Below are 20,827 nucleotides of genomic sequence, written 5' to 3' on the forward strand. Positions count from 1 at the left end.
CCTTAAAAGAGGCTGCAATACAGCTTGTGCTCTAGGCACTTAAATAAGACACAAACCTTACTATATAACGCGCTGCAGCCATATACAACGCACCTTGCAGTATACTACGCAATTAATATACAGAACAACCTGCATAAGCTAATTATACGCTAGTTTAACAGGTTATAGACTAGACTAAGGAGGACGTGATTGCTAAGTACATCCTTAAGCTAGATACACAAGGATTTGCCTCTTAGCTAGCTGCTGTAGCTAATATAGCTAATTCTTTACGTGCTAAGTATAATATAGGCTATGTTAGCATAAACTAGCCTAATACGTTTATTAAGCGCTGCCCTAACCTTAAAGTAAGGTTTAATTGCAAGTATAACTACAAGAGAGCCCTCTGTAAGGATCTAGAGATTATTAGGGGCTGGTTTAGGCTTGTAGCAAATATTAAAGCTAAGTATAGTATCTAGGACAATAACATATACAACTTTAATAAGACAGGCTTTATAATAGGCTAGATATTAATAGGAGTAGTTGTTACAGGCTTAGAGCGTTAAGGACAGCTAAAGGCAGTGTAGTAGGGTAACTGTAAGTAGACAACAGTTATATAGGGCATTAATAGCATAGGGTAGGCTATTCTACCCTTTATTATCTTTAAAGGCTATAACTACTTCTCTACCTAGTATAAAGAGGACAATCTGCCCTATAATTAGGTTATTAGAGTCTCTAAGAACAGATAGACTACTAACAAGCTTAGTCTAGACTAGTTAAAGCACTTTAATGCCTATACAAAGACGCGCACCTAAGGAGTACACTAGCTACTTCTTATTAATAGCTATAAGAGCTATAACTCCCTTAACTTCTAATAATACTGTAAGAAAGTAAACATTATTACACTATATATACCTCTACACTTATTTTACCTCTTATAACTACTAGATATAGGTTATTTTGCCCCTTTAAAAAAGGTATATAGGCGCTAAGCTAAAAATCTTATATATAACTATATTACTTATATTACTAAAACTAAGTTCCTACTATGCTTTATAGACGCCTATAAGGAGACATTTACTTCTAGCAATATCTAAGAAGGCTTCTAAGGCGCTAGAATAGTTCCCTTTAACCCAGAACAGGTTATAATAGGTCTTAATGTCCGCCTACGTACCCTACCACTACCTACTGTAGAAGATAAGCCCTAGCAGTCCTAAACCCTAAGCACTACCCTGCAATTAGGGTCGCAATTAACGCTAATTTAAGAGAGGATTTAAAGGCATGTAAGTAGCTTACTAACGTTAATAGTTAAGGCCTTTAAAAAGCTTACTAAAGGCGCAGCTATAGTAGCGCATAAGCTAGTGTTAGCTAAAAAGGAGATTACTAGGCTTTAAGCAGCAAATAAGGCTGCTACGCGACGTAAATTGCATAAAAGAAAGCAGTTATAGCAGGAGGGAGTCCTAACAGCTAAGGAAGGCCTTTAATTAACTACTCTAACTAAGTTTAGGGTATATAGTAATAGTAAGAAGGCAAGAAAGCAAGTACGTGTTAAAGGAGGTAAGGCAACCTAAAGACGCTATAAAAAGTGCTACAACATAGGGCATAACTTGCGCACGTGTAAAAAGCCTAAAGAAGGTGTTACTAAATAATATTATATACTATACTACTATAAACAATGCTAATGTGGGCTAATGCAAGCTATAATAGGGTAGAATGTTGGTGTGGTCTTGGCAGAGTGGCCGACTCGCCCGTGTGGCCGACTCACCCGTTGAATACGTTACCTCTAAATGCACTCCCCTGTTGCGCAACCAAAGCTGCGCGACCAAGATCTTACCCCCTTAGTTGGTCAGCCTAACGCTGCCTCTGCGTGCATGGTCTCTTGCAGCATGGAAACCTCGTCTTCACCGCCTTCGAGGCCGTTACGCAAACGAAAGGCAGTCGAGTACGGCGAGGATGATTATGATGATGCGGCGGCTGAGTCTCGGTTGCCGAAAAAGGCGAAGAAGGCTTCGGGAACAGTTGAAGTAGAGTGCACAGCACCGAAGAGAACGCGCAAGAAGAGGACCCAGGGCGACAGCGATACACCGTCTGTAGAGAAGCGCCTCCGCCGACACCGCGCACGAGCGCCAGCCAGCTATCTTGAAGTCAAGGGACGTGCCCTCACACAACGTCTTACAGTCCTCTCGCGCGAACGATGCGGTACTGACGAGCTCCCGGAGGAGAAAGTGGTCATCGCCGGCTCCACCGGAAATCTTTATCAAGTTCACGTGAACCTCGTACCTAGCTGCGACTGCCCACATGCGAAGAAAGGAAATCAGTGCAAGCACATTGTCTACGTTATGCTCCGAGTTCTGAAGGCGCGAGAAGACGTTGCATACCAGCTAGCTCTCATCAGCAGCGAACTACGTCATCTTATTGAGAATGCGCCACTCATTCCCGGCGTTGAGACTGACGGCAAGGACAAGCCTGGTGAAGATCAAGACGGTAACCGCAAACCCATTGAGGGCGAATGTCCAATCTGCTACGACGAACTCGATTCGAAGAACGACGTTATCGTGTATTGCAAGGCTAGCTGTGGGAACAATGTACACAAGGCTTGCATGCAGTCCTGGATCCAGGTAGCAGCAAGAGGGAAAGCGACGTGTCCGTATTGTCGAGCAACGTGGGACACAGAAGAGGGACTCGATGGTAAAATGGGTACTATCGATACAAAGGGGTTGCAAAGGAACGAAGATGGATATCTCAATGCCGCAGGTCTGCTTGGATTAAGCGGCGAACGAGACTATTCGTCTTACCACCAATTCTGGGTAAGGCGACAGCTCGGTCGTGGATGGCAAGGTGGTCTTTGAAGGAATGGATGATGCTACAAATGGCGCTGGAACTGATGTTATGATACACTGGAATATGCACCCTCTTCTGGCCAAGGTGCCTGGATGACTGGGTTCAATCCTCTCACGTTGATCGCACGAGCTGTAAGGCGTACGGTAGATAAATGTCACGTCGCGGGCGTTGAGAGTTGGTTGGCTATCGTACTGCTCGTACAGACTAATGTAATTTGTCTGCAAATTGCTCAGACCATCAGTTATTCGAAAGTTTGCTGCAACACAGTGCACATCGTACTGGCGGTGTCAGATGTTGCAACTCATTGGGGGTTGTCTTGCAAGGCTCGGTCGTGGCGTGCTCACCGGTGGTGGCTGCAACAATCAAAAGCTCAGCCTCGCCTGCTTACCCACGTTGCATCATGAACCTCACCCACAAGAACTTGACTGACTCAAAGCATTATGGAAGCACTCGCCGGCGCCGCCAGTGGCATAGCTGTTGCGTCTCTAGCGATACAGCTGATGCAGTCTGTCGACGCAATCAGATCGTTCGTTCGCAACGTGAACAACGCAACAAATGAGCTCGTTCAGATCAAAGCCTACTGGACCATCTCGAAGCTCTTCTTCAGGATGTACGCGATATCCTGGAACGGCAGACTCAGGGCCAATATTTTCCCGCTCCGTCGCTATCGGTTTCGAGTTGTCTCCGAAGCTGCGGAAAGAGCCTCAGCCCTCTACATACTATCATGGCAAAGTATCAGAAGAGCCAAGAACGCTTCGGCTTAGCAAGACTAAGAGACAGTATCAACTCAGGGCTGAAGGCAAATGAGATCGCGACTTTCGGAATTCGATTGCAACAAGGGATGGGCACTCTTAGCACGGCTCTTGCAGTCAATAGTAAGAGCATACAGTAAGCCGCCTCAGTCATCGTTGTGGGTTATACTAACCGCGTACCTTTCAATAGGCTAAATGTCCTTCCTAACATCTTGAACAACCAGTCTATCTTGTTGTCAAGACTGCGACATTCACATGCGTCCCCGGCCCAATATCGAGAAGATAACGCAACCTTGAAATTAGCAACCTCTTGGATACGGACTACTCAAGTGATCACATCCTCAACTCTGAAGTTGTTTGGTATACACCAAACGCGATGGATACGGCAAACAAGCGTGCGCAAAGCTCATGCTGCTCTCAAAGATCTCATCAACGGCGATACATGTCGTGACCTTGTAAGGAGGGAAGAAATTTCCTTTCACTGGGGCCTTCTTGGCTATGGGCTTCATTGAAGCCAGCAAAGACCCTATGGAAACATTTTCCCATCACTTAGGATTTACCCTGTCGTGAACAGGTTCGACATTGGCATACGTAATTTGATGAACTATGGTACTGTCAGCGAATTCCAGCGCATCTTCCAGTCCGGAGCACTCCATCCTTACACCAAAGACCGTTTTGGGTGGTCCTTATACTACGTATGTCCCTCGTATCCGTTTACAGATTCCGTCTGACGCAATCAAACAGCTGGGAACGTCTGCATCAATCGGGCCGCAAGGGTTACGCTACGTGGCTAGTGCCATGCGCCACACAGCCACGCCAGCTCCCGAGGTCATCCCAGGTTCCCAACCTTCTGCATTTTCCCATCAACGCGGCGTTCGATGGGATCGGATGCTCTATCGAAGTTGACCAAGGCCGGTGAGGCCGCCTTCAAGTCTTTCCAGCAACGATGGTAAGTGCCGCTGGTCAACATGATCACGTGCACCACACTGATTGGAGGTGCTGTAGGCAAGAGCGGAAGAAGGGTCCCGCTGACGCGCAACTGGCCGAAGCTGTTCGTCAGAAGAACCTGTATCTTCGACAAATCGCAGCGAAGATTACAGGCAACTCGGAGTCGGAAGTTCCTCCGCTGATATGCTTACCTCAAACCATTGGCCGTGCAGTGTTCTTGATCACCACACCAATATCTCTTGGCAAGGTCGAAATATCAAGACGCACATATGATCTTCTGGCAAAACATGTAGGTATGAGCATGAACAGCATCAGTCATTGGGCTGTGGTTGTAGTCGAGCGTGGTCTTGGCCCTTCTTACGCCTACGATCTTATGAGTGATCAGCTGAAAATTCAGATGCTGATGAACAACTACTTCCGTGTGTACGAAGCCACCCCAGAGTTCATTGCCCAATGGAGCTCGTGCTACTATGTCGGCGAGACGATGAAGAGCCATGAAGAGATCCAGGCCTTGGGTAAGCCCATGCCATACTGAACGCAGGTGACCTGTATGCTGACTCCCCTACAGGTGAACATTTCATCGCCGAAAACAAACGATACAGCTTGTTATCGAACAATTGTCAGCATCTCACAGAGAACCTTATCAAAGAACTCTGCAACGGCAGGATGATCAGCCAGGCTAAACTTGAAGAAGAGATACGCCTTGTTTCGCCAAAGATTGCACGCGACTTGATGGTGGCCAAGCTAAGGTCAAAGCTTGAAAGAGAGGACCAGAAAGAAGATAGCGAGTCTGTGCAGAGTGATGTCTTCACTATCAAGGAGCTCTGGGGCAGGATAAAACATTAGGACCCTTTGGATACGCATTGAATCAGTTCTTCTTTCTGTACGGTTGTCCATGGACCATATCGTTGGTTCATAACAGAATGAGTGTGTTTGCACTGGCACATTCTGACTGATTCGTCTAGTGAACTTGCTAACTGAGCGTCGTTTCTTCAGCCGGTGCTAAACTTCGCAGCGTCTTCTGTATACAGGCGCGAAGCTCCGGTATCCGGAAAGGCTTCGAGATTACATCGTCCATGCCAGCTTGTAGAGCAGTCTCGACCTGCTCCGATCTAACGTTCGCTGTTACGGCTATAACAGGCACATGCTCATTCACGACGCCTTGTTCCTGTAGTCTCCGGATGTTCGCTACGCATGTGAGCCCGTCCATGACAGGCATCTCCCAATCCATCAGAATGAGGGTCAGCTCGTTGCCCGACCTGTCTGCTTTGCAGTATTTTGTGCTGCTCAAATACTCCAAAGCCTCGCCGCCGTGATTGGCTACTGCAACGTGCATACCGAAATTGCGTAGTTGCTTGGCCAACACTCGCTGGTTGACCAGATTGTCCTCAACGATCAGGATATGAAGATCGCTGTCAAAAATCGCTCTTTCTGGAGTACTTGTGCCTGGAACTCGCGACCTCTCTGCCTCGTTGTACGAGTGGCTGCGTAAGATCGTGTTATGGGCCTTGATGCTCACGCCAACCGCAGTTGAGCTCTCAGCCACGTTGTCTCGTTGTAATGAAGCCGGTTCACTCTTGCGACTTCTCACGTAGAAGGAGAAAGTGCTGCCCACCCCTTTTTCTGAAATGAAACCGATGGCGCCTCCGTGCATCTCAGTCAGTCTTCTTGAGATGAAAAGACCTAGTCCCGAACCACCTAAGTCTTACCGTCAGCTTCCATTAGATAGAGCGATTCGATGCACTAGTATTGGGAAAGACGTTGCATAGGCTGCCTCTGCACGACATGACAGGTCTTATGTGTCAGGATTTGAGGATAATGATGAAAACATACCATAATCAATGTGTGTTCTTGGTGATGTTTGAGAAAAGCGTGTGAAGAGGAGTTGGTGTTCTTAGTCCGTCGTCAGCATCGACAAAGTTCTCAACAGTAAAAGGACTTACCCGCGTCTGTCATGCCGGTACCAGTATCCTGTACCGAGAAGAGTACATAAACCTATTCTGGTAAGTTTCATCTTCATGACCAATTGTAATCAGTGGCCTTACACTCTCGCCTCGCTCCCAGTCCGCTTGTAGCGTTTTCGCCTCTGAGGCCCCTGATGTTGGTATGAATGTCACCTGTTTGTTGGTGCTGTGTGTTGGTCGCTCCAGAGATACTCCTAAGCTGACCAGGATTTGCCTCTTAGCCTCCAAGCGTGTGAACTTGATTGCATTTGTGAGTAAGTTGATCAGAATCTGTAAGACCCTCGTAGGATCAAGAGAGATGTTGACAACGCCGAGCTGTTTGCAAGATGTATCGATGTGAAATTGTAGTTCCACACCAGCTGACTTGGCCTCACCCTCAAACATCTTGACTGCGTCTCGCGCAGTTGATTCAAGTGGGACATCAATTGGAGTCATCGCAAAGAGACCTGAATCCAGCTTGGATATAGTCAAGACATCTAAATGCGTTAATGACAGTTTCTCGACCTGGGTCCACGTTGTAGTGCGTCACTTACCGTCGACTATGGTCTTCATGTGCTTGGAGCATTGAACAATTGTCTCAGCGGAATCAACTGTAGCAAGCAGAAGCTTTTGGTAGGTTTCATCGTGTGACCTTGACCGCTCAAAGATATTGTGAGAGGATATGATGCTATCGGCACACTGAACAATTGCGGACAGCGGGTTTCGCATCTCGTGCGACGTTGTGTCAATGAAGCTCTCAAGTTGTCTTTTCGATTCCTGGGCTCGTGTGGCTTGAGTTGCCTGCAGCTGCTCGCCCCACTTCTGCTGTGAGATTTCCGTGATACAGCCGATAATTTCTAAGATCTCGCCTTCCTCGGAAAGCTCTGGGAAGATCGAAGTGAGAACCCATTTTGGCTGGCGCTCAGGCACAGAATCATCAGCACCAAGATTCGGTATGCACCAAGTGTTTGCCAAGCGCAGCTCAAAAGACCTAAGAGGTGTCAACATGAATGTGCATCGTGGCGGTGTTTATCATACTGGGGTTGCTTGGTTACCGCGAGCTCCTCGAACTTGGCTTGACCTAATGGAGCATACTTTTCATCAACGATCAGATTCCAGGCATCCTCGAGTGAGATGTTTCGGTCATCTGGACAACAAATGTTGTACCAGGCTTCGTTGCGGTAGGAATATACGCCTTGCATGTCTACAATGAAAATCCCGACGTCGGATCGCTCTGCGAAACGCTGTTGAGTAGGTCAGCGTATGTCTCACACACAAATGGACTGCGAAACAACAGCAAGTGAACTTGCCTGGAATTTCAGATTACCACGATCGGCATCCTTCTTGGACTCTATCAACTGTTGTCTGAGCTCTGATTTGATGAGCTCGGCAGTGGTAATGGCACGTTCCCGGCGTCCTATATCTTCTTCGTACAAGACCATTGAAGAAAGTGACGTAGCCACTAAGCGGCTCGCCAAAAGGATGAACTGAGAGTGTTCTTGGTCATATGGCCGTCGAGGATCTATGAGAGCGTTAGTTGACGTTTCAGCCATGGTTCATGCAGGACTACTACTGACTGAGACCAAGCACCATGAATCCAAGTATAATATCCTCAGACGCTGGGCGCAAAGGACAGATGACAGCCATCTTACACGTATCACCAGAAGTGTGCAGTTTGACACTCTGTGCCAACTGCGATACCTCGGAATCTCCGGTGAGATGTATGATGACGGGCTTATCCTCGATCACGGCTTGTTTGAAGAATTTGATGATGCCGTAATCCTGCTGTAAGTCGAGGTTTCCGGGGATAGATGAGTTCTCCAGTATACCAGTAGATCCTCGGAGTGTACATTGGTGTTGGCTATCAGGTGTGCCGTTTTCAGGGGTTGAGTTCCCACTGCTGTCATTGATCTCTGTGGAGTAGAACAACGCGAACGGGACATCTTTGGCGTTCCGAGCCATCACTTGAACAGCGTGGTCCCAATAGGCTTCGGAATCGCGTGCCCGAGGTAGCTCCTGACTTAGCTCTAAAAGTGTTTGAGAACGTCTTTCCAGAATTACTTCCTTGGTCTTTCAAAAGGTCAGCAAGAGGATCCGTGATATTGCGATCACTGGTAAAGAGGGCGACTCGAACAAGCCGTTCGGTGCTTACCGTTTCAACAACAGGTTCGTAATGACCAATTGTCGCTCCTTCAGAATCGAATATCGGTATGAAACGAGTTGAAAAGTAGGTCTCTTCCACATAACCATGACGTATCAACGGAATCTCGGTGTTGGAATCGTCGACGACCTCGCCAGCAAGGTTTTGTATAATGATTGGTTCGAAATAATCGTTCCAGACAGATGCCAGAACTTCCCGAGCGCTGCGACCCATACAAGGGTGAAGACCGCCAAGAAGCTGTATGTAAGGCTCATTGTAAATCATGATCAGTTCGGGTCCGTAAAATCCAACGGCCGGCCTTGGGTCCTGCATGATCAGGCTGGCATTGCTGCGTAGCTGTGGAGACCATCCTTTCATGGGCCCAAGAGGAGTGTTCGCCCAGTCGATGCCTCGTGCCCAGGATACATGAGCTGTTAGTTTTATTGGAGGAGGGTCATCCGTCCAGTCAAACGTTGCGAAGTTCGATCTCGAACTCTTTTTGGAAATTGCTTCTCCATCGACCTTTGTGTTTGCGCCGAGTATGGGAACGTTCACGGATGATCCGCTTATGACAACCCAACGACTTGCGATCAAACACCTTCTCCAGCTATGCTTGCAGAAAGTCAAAAGCTCGCTGTTATCATGGGAAGCCCAAGAGCGGAACCGCCAGAACAGCTCACCGTGTCCCTCTCTAACCCACTCAGAATTTTCGTTTGCTAGTTCCCCCAGACCCAAAGCCATCATGGCATTGTTCCGGTAGATGGGCTCACAAACAGCAGCCGAATCTTTTGCGTCCCTCGAGTCCAGCACGAACGTTGGTCGCGGATCGTGTTCCAACAAGTCGAGTAACCCCAGTTTATGCAGAGAGTCTGCATCGTTCGAGCTTAGACAGTGTGGCAATCGTGGGTGCAGAGGTGGCTCTGAGTCCATAGCTGGGAAGCCGCTCTTATTCTGCTCTTGCGCTCCGCAACCAGTGTACGAGGGCGTATTGCGGTAAGGAGTGCCGTCTTCCAGATCAGATGCAGGGGTACAGAAGCCTTAAAGATTGAAACAAGTCGATGTTGCTGCGGCCGGAATGGAAATAGTCTGCCGACGTGTGTCCGTCGCAGTCTAGACGTGCGCCTCACGAGCCTAGTCTCACTGACGTCACATAGTGCATCGCAAACAGTTCAGGACATATTATGTCGTTTGCAGTTTATTTGCGACACATCAAAAACACTGGAGAAAACTGGTAAGTTACCCATCGCTCATCGGAGACGGTACCTTCGCCTCTCACTATCAGCACCAACGCAATGACCCTACGGAAAGGTGTCCACACCCGCTCACCTTCCAGTGCAGGTGGCTCAGTCAAACCATAGCGTGGAAGTCGTAATTACAGCGGACATAGTGTGTTGCTGGTTGGAAGTATATTAGTTGCGTCGCTCGGGCATGAGCAGGAGATGCTTTTTAATAAATCAGGATATATACACCTAAACCTGGCCACTCCTCCACATACGACCATAGGACGTTGAAAACAAGGCTTCCCGTTCGCTCAGCCCTATTTAAGCAACGTACCGGCGGATTAGTAGTTAGGTGGGTGACCACTAGCGAATACCCGTTGTTGTATGTTTTTGCTTTTTCGCTCTCCTTTGCGTGCGACGCCAATTGTGCACTCGCGCTTTGGACGTGTAGGTATTTTTGGCGTTCCCAAGGGCAGACTTTCTTCGCGATAGAAGGCCCTGGTGTAGGTATATGCACATCTGTTACCCATGTTACGTCTTCTCGTGTACTCACATTCCCAGCTTTAGAAGTTGTTGTCCCCTTTTAAAATATTGATATCTTGCATTGTACGCCTATACTTGAGTGATTGTTATATCCTCCCTCACGAATCCTCCGGGCCACTTATGGCAAGAGACCACCCGCGATTAACCCGCGGCGACTGCCCCCGCTGCTCCCATCTTCCCTCTCAATTCGCATATTCAGAAGAATCTGAACAGTTATTGGTCTTACGAATTTACTGAACATTCGGGGTTGTTTCCAAAAACGACAGTTACACACCATCATCGATCTTATTATACAATTCGGAAGAAGCAGACCAAGAACTATACGTGGAAAGAGTGGCTCACAGCAGTGAGGCTAGCGGAGCCTAGCAGAGGAGACCAACAATCAATACTACACATAGCTATTGCCTTGACTTTCTTATTCGTCGAACGTATACATCATGCCTGGTAGACAATGCTGAAAAACAAAACACCTCCGACTGCCTAAATTACGTTCGGTACACTGGCTTCGTACGGTGCGGTCACCTGCCAGGGTCGGACGATGGGTATACACAGGAAGCTGTTGACAGAAAAGGAATTTGTTAAAACGCTTACATCTTGTTCTTCTCATACAGGTGGATCACCAAAGATCCTAGTGTCAGGTCTTCTGAGTTCTCGCCCAATGACGATGTGCACACCCAATACAACCGCATGCTCATGGCGATTGAGCAGTTTCTCGATCTTCATCCTGACGTTGATCGAGACCAACTGGGCATTTGGATTGTGAGTAAATTATCTCTTGATCCACTTGAGAAAGCCAATGCTGAAAATCTGTGAGGCAGATGATAAGCTCTTGTGATGGCGTACGCGGTCACGCGTTAACATTGATTGAGCCTTAAGTTCGCATATGTTACTTGGCGTATGAGCCTCACAGAGGGCCTCTAGTAGAGCGGGTGGAGTATGTGTACGTTGCTACATGTCGAGCCTTGACGAAACCACGTCTCGTTAGAGAGGAACAAGGCTTGCACCTCGAAACTCTGAGCAAATATTATTTGATGTAAGTGATCGAATCAAGGCTGCCTTGAATGCTGGTAAAGACTGAGGCTTGGTGATATGGTTGATGTGGTGGCGGATCAGGACCTCAACCTCACAGCTGTAAGCACGCTTCAACGGTGAGAAGCAGCTCACCTCAAGTGGCTGGAGCAAGTAAGATGAGGAGGGTGGCAAACAGATCGTGGAGACATCGTTCTCCTTTTAGAGCTCTGGAAATTCGAGCGAGTGGTAGCTCTCGTGGCCTTCACCACATCAGGGTGTTACGACGGCTCCACCGGTCTATTCAACATCAACCACGTGCGCGGTAGCACATAACTAATACCAACGCGTACCGTCTTTTTGCCCTTTTACTGCTTGATATCATTCAGACCCAGCTCCAGCCATGCATGTCGAACTCGTCTTCCGGCGGCGTATACTCATGTTACAGCGTATTCAGACTCTGTTTGTCGATCATGATGCAGCCGTATGATCGCGGGCCGCCGCGTCCATCAGGGCAGTTTGCGTTCTTCATTCAACAAACCGCCTGTTGGTTGCGATTAACTGAAGAAGTTCAGTAGACGCGATGCGTATCTTACTGCTTGACGAATTTTGGCCCAGCTTCGCCCCATGCAGAGCTCTCCTGCACCACCCAGTTAATACGCGGAAATGGGTTAGATGGGCTCTCTAGCTCAAGGAGGTTTCTTGCTTGGGTGTTGAGTCGACTCATCATTCGCTCCTAGGCTGCATCGTCGCTGTATGTGCAGCGGAATGTAAGAAACCCCATTCCTTTTCTGTATTTTCGCGGAGATCTGATTGCATCTCGTCGAAATGCGAAGACATGGTTCTGTCGCAGTGGTGTGGGTGTGACGAGTGGTAGAGAACTGTCAGTCTCTTTGCAGGGCGTACCCCGGCTGTGTTCGGAACCTGGCAACAAAGTATTCCCGAACACCATCCCGGTGCTGAACAGTTGAAGTCGGGTGTTTGTAAAGCTTGGCCGGGATGTCATCTCTCACTCTAGTAAGGTACCGGTAGTTGTGCCAGACCTGTTGGTCGCTTATCGCTAAGATTGAAAGAAGTCAGACGGACGTTGCACAGCGGAGAAACGACCTGCCAGGTTTCCTGACTTTCAACGACCTAGCAACATCGCCTATAGCATTTACTCGCCCTCAACGTCTCCAATAACTCGCCAATAGTATAGGATAGCTATAAAAGGTTCAAGCTGACATTCTTGCAGGTGCCCCCTAATTCCTACGTAATGTTCATAAGGTCACGCTGCCTCCAGAAGTAATTTTAACACCCTTGGCATCAGTATCTAGTATATTTTTGTCTATTACTTCTTTCTACTCGCCAGCCTCAACCGCCGGGTCTCACCATAATACAGACACACACTACTGCTTATCTTCACAGCCCTTCTTAAAACGCCACAAGCTCTTCTTCAAGAACTTCTGAAACGAACAAGTGCCAGCTGACTATTCTCTTGTCGCGAGCAACGACGCCAAGGATTGTCTGCCTGTCGTCTGTATCTCAGGTGGTTACTCCACGCTCTGGGCGCTTTACACCGCGGGCTTAATACTAATAGCTAAGCGTGCTACGCAAGAGTTTTTATCAAGTGCCTAGGCAGATTTTAGAGGGAGTTCGGCATTGATCAGGCGAAGGTGCTGGTGGCGGCGCTGCGGCTCAAGATGGTGAGGCCGGAGGTGGATGGCATTTGTCCTAGTTACCTCCCCAAGCAGGCAGCGCCGTATGTCGTGCCGGGTGAGAAGGAGCAGACGATGGTCGAGGAGATGTGACCAGGTCAGGTCGTGAAGTGATCGTCTTCACCTACAAAGCTCGGATACCTGAGCGAATAGGACTAAGACCAACGACGCCTCGCAGCTTCCCTGAGACTCCTCAATTGCCCACCAACAGCCTCTCGCCTACTTGATAGCAGCAACACGAAAGGCCACCCATGGTGAACGATCCTAGCATAGCGCTCGATACTGTGATGGTAGTAAGCGAGCTTCTGCCCACATGCGAGCAACGACTAGGAAACAATGGCAGATCGCAGAGACGCAGTACCGGCCCGCGCAAGGCTCTAGTTGAGCAGCAGCAATGCATGATCGAGCGACAGACGTGTCTTCTACCCAAGCAGCAAAGTTTTCGCTCATCACCATTCCAAGCAGGGTTGGGGATCCTAGGCATTCAAACTCCACTCAACGAGGTCCAGAATATCACACACATGCATGCAGTGGACTCTGTGAGGCTGCCTATACAAAGACCTTGGAGCGGGTCTCGTAAGTAGTACAGCGGCACAAGCGAGACTATATAACCGACTACCATTGAACCTGACTTTCCCAACGAGGGCCCATTTGCTATGCACCTTAGTGCATCTGCTTCGCCATTGACGATCTTGACAGTAGCCCTGCCTACATGTAGACTCGGTGTCATGGCAGCTGGAAGCCTTGCCATAGTCTTTGATGACCGTACACCACTAGCTACATACCATCGCAACAGCGCCAAAGCCTAGACATGAGAGCTGTGGTGACTTGGGAGGTGCATCAGGCCCACCATGCTGTGGAGGGGCGCCAGCGCTTAACTCGGCTTATTGTATACTTCGCCGCAACAACATCTATTTACCGACAACAACTTCGTTATTCTAGTCCTAGTGCCCATATTGCAGTTGTCGGAGCTTGGCTTCTTTTGAAACGCGTTGTCAATTGATGAATAGCATTTGCATTCGGAGAAGAAGACTCTTCCGGTGCGCGCGCCTTCACAGGGAGTTTCGGGAAACCTCTTTATCATTGGTCTCTTTTCCAAGCTACCGGTGAGGCAAGGTGCACCATCGGTCATACTGCTTACTTACATCGCCAAGAGCGGTGGATTTTTGTCGTAATACCATGCTGTTGGTCGACTGACGGTTCAGGCACTGGGCAAGAAGGGCCTCAAACAAATATTTTGTGATGTGTGTATGGTGGCCCTTGATATATGCGAGGGATTGGACTTCGACCATATAATCGTAAGCTGTTAGTCGTGATCTCGCGCCTGCAGTCGATCGGTCAGCTCCCAAACAATCTCGTCCAATGATGTGTTCTTGTCAGTGGGTGCATGGAATACCTGAGGCTCACCGGATTTTCTCCAATGGATTTTGGTGTGTGCATAAGCTTCTCGAGTCGCTTCGTAAAGGTCAATACGTTTTCACAGGTAGCAGAGATGTACATGTCTTCCATCAGTGTGTTGGTGGAACACAGTGTACAGTGATTTGAGGTGTCGTCGAGGGTGTGAATGTCGTCTTTGGGTGTCTACCCCCTACAACTGTCTCAAGATGGCTTGTGTGGGCTGCAACGCAGCCGTACTAAGTCAGGATATCATGCACGTAAGACAGCATCCTGCTGCGGCGTCAACTTATGCTGTGGCATCCCGCCATGCGATCTTACCATTTTAGGGTGTCATACACCTAGGCCACAATCTACTGCAACATTCCCATTCGCGACTATCGTCTGACTTAGCTTGTCACCAAGAACAATCAAGACCGATGGTATCCTTCGGTCCACCACAGAAACCTCGAGTGTAAAAGGACCCCCAGTCGCCCCCGTCTTCGAGGACCGTATTCACCACCCTGAGCTCTACCTGGTACTTTTCACCATATTTATCCTCCTCACTGGACTCCGCGATCATGTCCTCTGGAGGATACTTCGCGCCCTACCCCGCCCGCAGAGAAGACTTCAGCGGTACCGCGGACGAACAATTCTACGCAGACAGGCATTACTACCTAGAATCACTGCAGCAAGGACTCGCAAACGCACGCGCGAGCCAGCAAGAGAAGTCCCGAGCACTCGCATACTGGAACAGCGGTAAGCAAGCACGAAGCACCCATTGTGGGCCTAGAAGCGCTCTGGTGCTAACAAGTGGGTGATCGATTAGCGTGCAATACGATTCAGAGGGTTGGAGTGTCGACGAAGGAGGCGGCGAGTGTGGCATACAAGGCCGCCGAGACGTGGGGCAAGAATCACCCTGTGGCCATGGCGGTGGGTGGGCTTGCGGCGAGCACGGGTGTGGGTTATGCTGCGTCCAAGGCGTAGCAACATACCTCAACTGTAGCACCTCCAGTGATCAGGGGTTGGGGTTGGCGATCACTCTGGCGAGGAGTGAGCGCACACAAAGTCCTCCTTGAGGGGCGGCTTCGGTCAAGTGAGGCGCCCTACTATCATGCATCTACATGGAACTAGCTCTTGTACACATTGCAACAGCTTAGCAGAAAGAGAGTAAAGACTGATCCGGCAACCCTGTCGCAGTGTTTGAGCAGTCGTCGGGAGCTTGAGCATGATATCTAGACAGTTATCTCGCAGCTTAGCCCTCAACTCCTTGCCACGCTTATCCTATTTCTAACATCCCACTCTAAATCTTGTCCTTTCCCTCTCTACAAAAATCGCCCGACCTGCCTCTTCTATCTGTACTTTATACATTTGCTCCTATTCTGATAACTACTCCTTAAATCCTAGATTTAGAATACAGACTAGCCTGCCTCTCGCAAAGCTGCTCAAGTGCTGTCCCTATATTACGACAATGCTAATAAGTCAGATAGGCTATGACTAGGGCAGCTGATCGGGATTTGCCCATAGCGCAATGCACAAACACACCTCCTGCCGCATCAGCACAATCGCAAGACTTGTCAGTCTCGCAGTCCTTTTCAATCGTATCGAGTTCTCTAAGCGCTTGGACAATGTAGTGCAGCACCGCTTCTAAAAAGTTGCGGAAGTAGGTCTTTGTTAGGATGGTTGTCCGCCTAGATGTGCAAGTGTTTAAGGTGCGAAATTTCGTCCTAGAGTAAGGGACTGTGGTTGATGACAGACGGTATATGTGCTATGCTAGCTGCGCGTATGAGGTTGGTTTGGTAGAGGGCGTATAATTCGCCAATGTAGAGCTTGCCTGTCTGAGGGACCTGATTGACCTAGACTATGTTTGTGTGAGATGTGCTGTTGTGTAGTAGATATGACGCATGCTCTGCAGATGTGTGATTGTTAAATCTGGTAGAGTGCAACTAAGAGTTGATGCTGATAGAGACGGAGGTTGTAGTTGCGCCGAGGTTCAAGTTGCACAACAAGCCGAGCTTCGTTGCTGCAGGTCAGGGAGCTTGGGGGCTTGAGTTAAGCATTTGCGACAGCACAATCTACACCTCTAACCTCTAACCTCACCGCACACTGCTATGCGTCTCTTAGATGTTACCATTGACACAGTTTGCCTGGGAAAAAGGATCGAAGAAGCATGGTTTCGTTTCCGAACTCAGGCTAGCGCGTTTGCAGCTTAAAGGCTCGACGTCACTTCTATTAATAGTTTGACCACCTCACCACTTCGAGGCTGCTCTCTCTCATATGGTGTACTCCCTACTCCCATCTCCAATCTCCCATTTCCCATTTCCCATTTGTGTGGGCGGAATGCATGAAGTGCTCTTGCAATCCTGCTACGTGAATCTCAAGTGATTTCGCGTAACCACCCTCAGTGTATGAATCAGGTAAGTCGCGACGCCTACTGGGACGAGGACATGTTCAACATGTTCGCACGGCTGTATAGTCCGGTACGACATACTTCCAAACCAGCAGCTTCCAAGAGGAGGACAGAGGCTGTGGTGATGTGAAGAAAGCCGTTGGTAGAGGACAAGCACGGAATGTCTTTATCGCAGGATTCGACCGTAGTTTTCAGCGTCGTTACAGACGCCAGCCGAACAGACGAAGGATCAAGGAGAGTGTTGCTGGAAAAGACGGGCGTTTGGAACCAAAGGGTCGAGCACCCAAATCGATTGAGCAGCCTATTCTCATTGAGTAGACAGCCCTGGGCAGATTGCAGGAAGGCACTGAGATGTGCACAATACCAGGGGATTCCCACTGAAGCAAGTTAGACGAGAGCGGTGCACTGTTCCAGGGCAAGGACAGGCATGGCTGTGAGACATGTGCCAGGCGGAGAGAGCCTTACACCCTGGACAGCTACACACTCTCTTCCATCGAGAGACGCAACGCAAAGAGCGGGGTAAGACCCCAGTGACCAAGGGTTCGATTGGCAGCTCTAGCAACGTGGCTGTGTCCCAGGCCAAAAAGCCGATGGAATTCAATCGTCATGAACACCTCTCTCTCTTCTCTGTTGCTGTGCAGATGCCGTTCAAGACAACCGTAGTCATAGCGGTGTTGTTTCAGTTGTACCGGTACGGACAGAAGCTTTGACTGTTTCATTGGAACCTTCAGGACTGTGTGGTGATCTCGCGAGAGATATGGAGGTGTCCCTGCATCTACGTCATTATAATGCAACGAGCACTTGCAAGCAATAGTGTTGGATGGAAGCGTCCCTGAATCTACGTCATTGTAATGCAACGAGCACTTGCAAGCAATAATAGTGTTGGATGGAGGCGTCCCTGCATCTACGTCATTGTAATGCAACGAGCACTTGCAAGCAATAGTGTTGGATGGAAGCGTCCCTGAATCTACGTCATTGTAATGCAACGAGCACTTGCAAGCAATAATAGTGTTGGATGGAGGCGTCCCTGCATCTACGTCATTGTAATGCAACGAGCACTTGCAAGCTATAGTAGTAGGTGGATCTACGCCATAGTAAAGCAGCGAGCACTTGCAAGCCATAGTAGTAGGCATGTGCATATTGATGATCGGCATGCGCAATACTTGTCACACTCTGTTTATAGCCGTATCTTGTAAAACATCCTTCATCTCCTACATGAGCCTGCGCAAGTCAGTCAGTTATAAGCTAGGCTTGCAAGTGCGCTGTGAAATACAGGGCAAGACGAGAGTGATGTTAATGCTATTTCACCTCTCGCGTTGCAGAAAAGGCCGACTACAAGATGAGGGTCCTTTAAATTACAGGAGGTAGGTGACGCTAGTCCGCTAGCTGTTGAAACCTAAGAAGAGGTTGCAAGATTTGAGTACCTTCTCTTGGATCTAAAGAGCCGTACGAATTCGGCCAAAAGCCTCCCGTATGACTGCTTTCTCGACGTTAGAGGTGAGGTATGGCGGTGTCGATGGATGTTTCGACGTCGTCGTAGATGGGAGGCCTAGGGACGTGGACGAGAGGCGGCAGTCAAGATTGTTTCGTTTGGTGATGACAGGGACGTGAACGAGAGGCGGCAATAAATTTGTTTCGTTTGGTGATGACAAGGGCGTGGATGAGAGGCGGTAATTGAGATCGTTTCGTTTGGTGATGACAGGGACGTGGACGAGAGGCAGCAATCAAGATTGTTTCGTTTGGTGATGACAAGGACGTTTTCATGCATGGTGGGGAAGGCTGCCCCTTTGAGGCTTGGAAAGGATGCTGGTGTGTCAAGGTGATGAAGGCATGCCGACGCATTCCGTGCTGAATGAACAGCATGAACGTTGCAGCTGGCGCAAGGTGGGCCTGTTGAGGCTGCTTCGTTTCGAATAAACGAGTGTTTCGTGCAGCGGGACGATCCGCTTGCTGCAGTCTGACAGCCGAGGAAGGCGCTGTAAGAGGTGTAATGAGAAGGGGGGTCTTGGAATGGGTCTAAGGTGCAGGGTGGCAGCTGGCGATGAATGTCAATGGGTGGGAAAGGTGCAGGGTGGCAGCTGGCGATGAATGTTGATGAATGGGAAAGGTGCAGGGTGGCAACTGGCGATGAATGTCGATGGGTGGGAAAGGTGCATGCATGAACCCGAGGTCGACACACGGTTTCAGATGTCAGGCAATGCCGGGGCAGGACACACGCTTCGGGTGAAAAGCGCTTGCGCACTGATTGGTCGAATGTCGAATGTCGAACGTGTAGGCTTGGACTTGTGTAAGATGTGCTGCATGAAGGGTGTGGAGCCTGTACACTACCATCACTACCATACGCTACCATACAATACCGTGGTAGGATTGTGTATCGCTGAACAATCAACGTCTATCGCGATACCGCTCCCTAGTGCACTGACGGCCGAAGCTGAGCACAGTCACCGAGTCTGGGCTCGTGTTGAAGTGGCGGGGAAGCGGACGGTCATCAGAAATACGAGCGAGTGAGCTGCGATGGAGTGGGGTGCGGGAGCAGAAAGATGGCGAGGCTGTGGCATCTAGATGTGGACGAGTGTCTCTTCCTTCTGAGTGGGTTGTGCATCTCATCTCATCTCATCTCATCTCATCCCCTCTCATCCCCTCTCATCCCCTCTCCGCTCCTCTTGGCGCTCTTGTAGTTGCTGTTGGTGCGCGGTAGCATTGTCGTGAGACGTCAGGGACAGGTGTCAGATGGACGGTGGCTGTGTGTTATGCAGTCTGCTCTCTGACGTGTGTCAGGTCGGAGATGCTCCGGCGCGGGCAGGCAGAGGTGGGAAAGCGCAGGTGGAAAGAAGGTTGTGGCTGCGTCTGTGGCGGCGGTTTGAAGCACGACATGGGCCAGCTTCCACGCAGGATCGCGGACTGGCAACGGCGATGCAAGTGCGAAGTTTCCGGTGCTGCTCGCGGGTCTCGAACGCAAGCCCCGTGTTGTTGCCAGCGCGACGATGATGTCAACCGCGATGGCGAGCGCACAGGCACAGAGTTGTGCGCGTTGTGCTGCCAGGGGACGGCTGTCTGCGCGTGGTAGGTGAGCGTCGCACCTGGACGGATGGGGGATAGCGCGCACGTGCTAGCGGTGGCTCGCCCTCCCACACCTCCTGCTGTGGGCAGTACCTAGCAAAAGCACGACGCCAACCGAGTGCTGAGATGACGCCAACCGAGTGCTCTGGTCACGCCAACCGAGTGTCCTGATGACGCCAATCGAGCGTGGGGCGCTCACGAAGAAGACGAGAAACGTGCCCGTTGTCCGGCTGCTCTCCAACGCTGCACAGGAGCTGACGGCCAAGGAGGGCTGGCGGTGCTGGCGGTGCTGGCGGTGCTGGCGCTCCTTCGAGCATCGCGGTGCGCGGCATTGTGCTCGCCATGGTCTCACGCTCCCACTAGGCACCCGCTGGCCTCCGTATCGGCTCAGGCAGGGAGGATCGTCGCAGGGCATGTTTCCATTGTCGGCCAGGCGCCAGGAATCGCAATTTGGCACCGCCGGGGCGAGTCACCGAGGCAGCAGGAGATGGGAGCCGTGGCCGGCATGACTCTCTGCAACGAGCGCGAGCCGGCCACGACAGGAGGCGCTGCGTTCCTCACCATGGCCCTCGCGCGCTGCTCCACGGCGTCACGCTGGGTGGCTGTCCCCAGCCTCACCTCTCACCTCTCACCGCTGCCCGGCTGCCGTCGAGCGGCTGCATCTGCGCGGGCGCCTCGACGCCTCGCAACGTTGCCGCCGCGCTCTCCTGAGTGGCCGCGCGCACCCACCCCCTGGCCGCACCCCGGTCGCGCTTGCTGCTCGTGGTTCCTGACTAGCAACACCAAGCCCCACCACTCCACCAGCACAAGGCCAACGCTGCCGCTCACTGGTCCCTGCCCGCGTCCGTCCCTGACCGAAATGAACAGCCGCCAGGGGCTCGCTGGCCTCTGCCTCTGCCTCTGCATCTGCTTCTG

At 50.2% G+C, this 20,827-nt stretch overlaps 6 protein-coding genes across 6 annotated transcripts, besides 8 other annotated features; 4 read left to right on the plus strand and 2 right to left on the minus strand.

Moving 5' to 3' along the window:
- Positions 1–1,756: part of a mobile genetic element that runs on past the window's edge.
- Positions 1,757–1,763: 7 nt separating this feature from the next.
- EKO05_0007385 (uncharacterized protein) lies at positions 1,764–2,825 on the plus strand (the record flags this gene model as incomplete). The annotated part of the gene is made up of 1 exon (XM_038947202.2): positions 1,764–2,825. One exon carries the CDS (start codon positions 1,764–1,766, stop codon positions 2,823–2,825), a length of 1,062 nt encoding a protein of 353 aa, XP_038793998.2.
- Positions 2,826–4,447: 1,622 nt separating this feature from the next.
- EKO05_0007386 (uncharacterized protein) lies at positions 4,448–5,363 on the plus strand (the record flags this gene model as incomplete). Its single annotated transcript, XM_038943300.1, has 3 exons — positions 4,448–4,518; positions 4,575–5,032; positions 5,086–5,363. The coding sequence occupies 3 exons, from the start codon at positions 4,448–4,450 to the stop codon at positions 5,361–5,363; spliced, it is 807 nt and encodes a 268-aa protein (XP_038793997.1).
- Positions 5,364–5,490: 127 nt separating this feature from the next.
- EKO05_0007387 (uncharacterized protein) lies at positions 5,491–7,662 on the minus strand (the record flags this gene model as incomplete). The annotated part of the gene is made up of 6 exons (XM_038943201.2): positions 5,491–6,215; positions 6,351–6,410; positions 6,461–6,512; positions 6,563–6,957; positions 7,015–7,451; positions 7,499–7,662. 6 exons carry the CDS (start codon positions 7,660–7,662, stop codon positions 5,491–5,493), a joined length of 1,833 nt encoding a protein of 610 aa, XP_038793996.2.
- A 66-nt stretch (positions 7,663–7,728) lies between these two features.
- EKO05_0007388 (uncharacterized protein) lies at positions 7,729–9,530 on the minus strand (the record flags this gene model as incomplete). Its single annotated transcript, XM_059637026.1, has 3 exons — positions 7,729–7,982; positions 8,038–8,530; positions 8,613–9,530. The coding sequence occupies 3 exons, from the start codon at positions 9,528–9,530 to the stop codon at positions 7,729–7,731; spliced, it is 1,665 nt and encodes a 554-aa protein (XP_059493009.1).
- A 1,643-nt stretch (positions 9,531–11,173) lies between these two features.
- Positions 11,174–11,634: a mobile genetic element.
- Positions 11,349–11,593: a mobile genetic element.
- Positions 11,352–11,566: a mobile genetic element.
- Positions 11,635–15,023: 3,389 nt separating the features above from the next.
- EKO05_0007389 (uncharacterized protein) lies at positions 15,024–15,429 on the plus strand (the record flags this gene model as incomplete). The annotated part of the gene is made up of 2 exons (XM_038943234.1): positions 15,024–15,201; positions 15,272–15,429. 2 exons carry the CDS (start codon positions 15,024–15,026, stop codon positions 15,427–15,429), a joined length of 336 nt encoding a protein of 111 aa, XP_038793995.1.
- Positions 15,430–16,727: 1,298 nt separating this feature from the next.
- Positions 16,728–16,769: a tandem repeat.
- Positions 16,770–17,012: 243 nt separating this feature from the next.
- Positions 17,013–17,243, plus strand: EKO05_0007390 (uncharacterized protein; the record flags this gene model as incomplete). Its single annotated transcript, XM_059637027.1, has 1 exon — positions 17,013–17,243. One exon carries the CDS (start codon positions 17,013–17,015, stop codon positions 17,241–17,243), a length of 231 nt encoding a protein of 76 aa, XP_059493010.1.
- Positions 17,244–19,177: 1,934 nt separating this feature from the next.
- Positions 19,178–19,210: a tandem repeat.
- Positions 19,211–19,451: 241 nt separating this feature from the next.
- Positions 19,452–19,516: a tandem repeat.
- Positions 19,517–20,796: 1,280 nt separating this feature from the next.
- Positions 20,797–20,827: part of a tandem repeat that runs on past the window's edge.

Source organism: Ascochyta rabiei, chromosome 12 (assembly GCF_004011695.2).
Source record: "Ascochyta rabiei chromosome 12, complete sequence".
Taxonomy (NCBI): Eukaryota; Fungi; Ascomycota; class Dothideomycetes; order Pleosporales; family Didymellaceae; genus Ascochyta; species Ascochyta rabiei.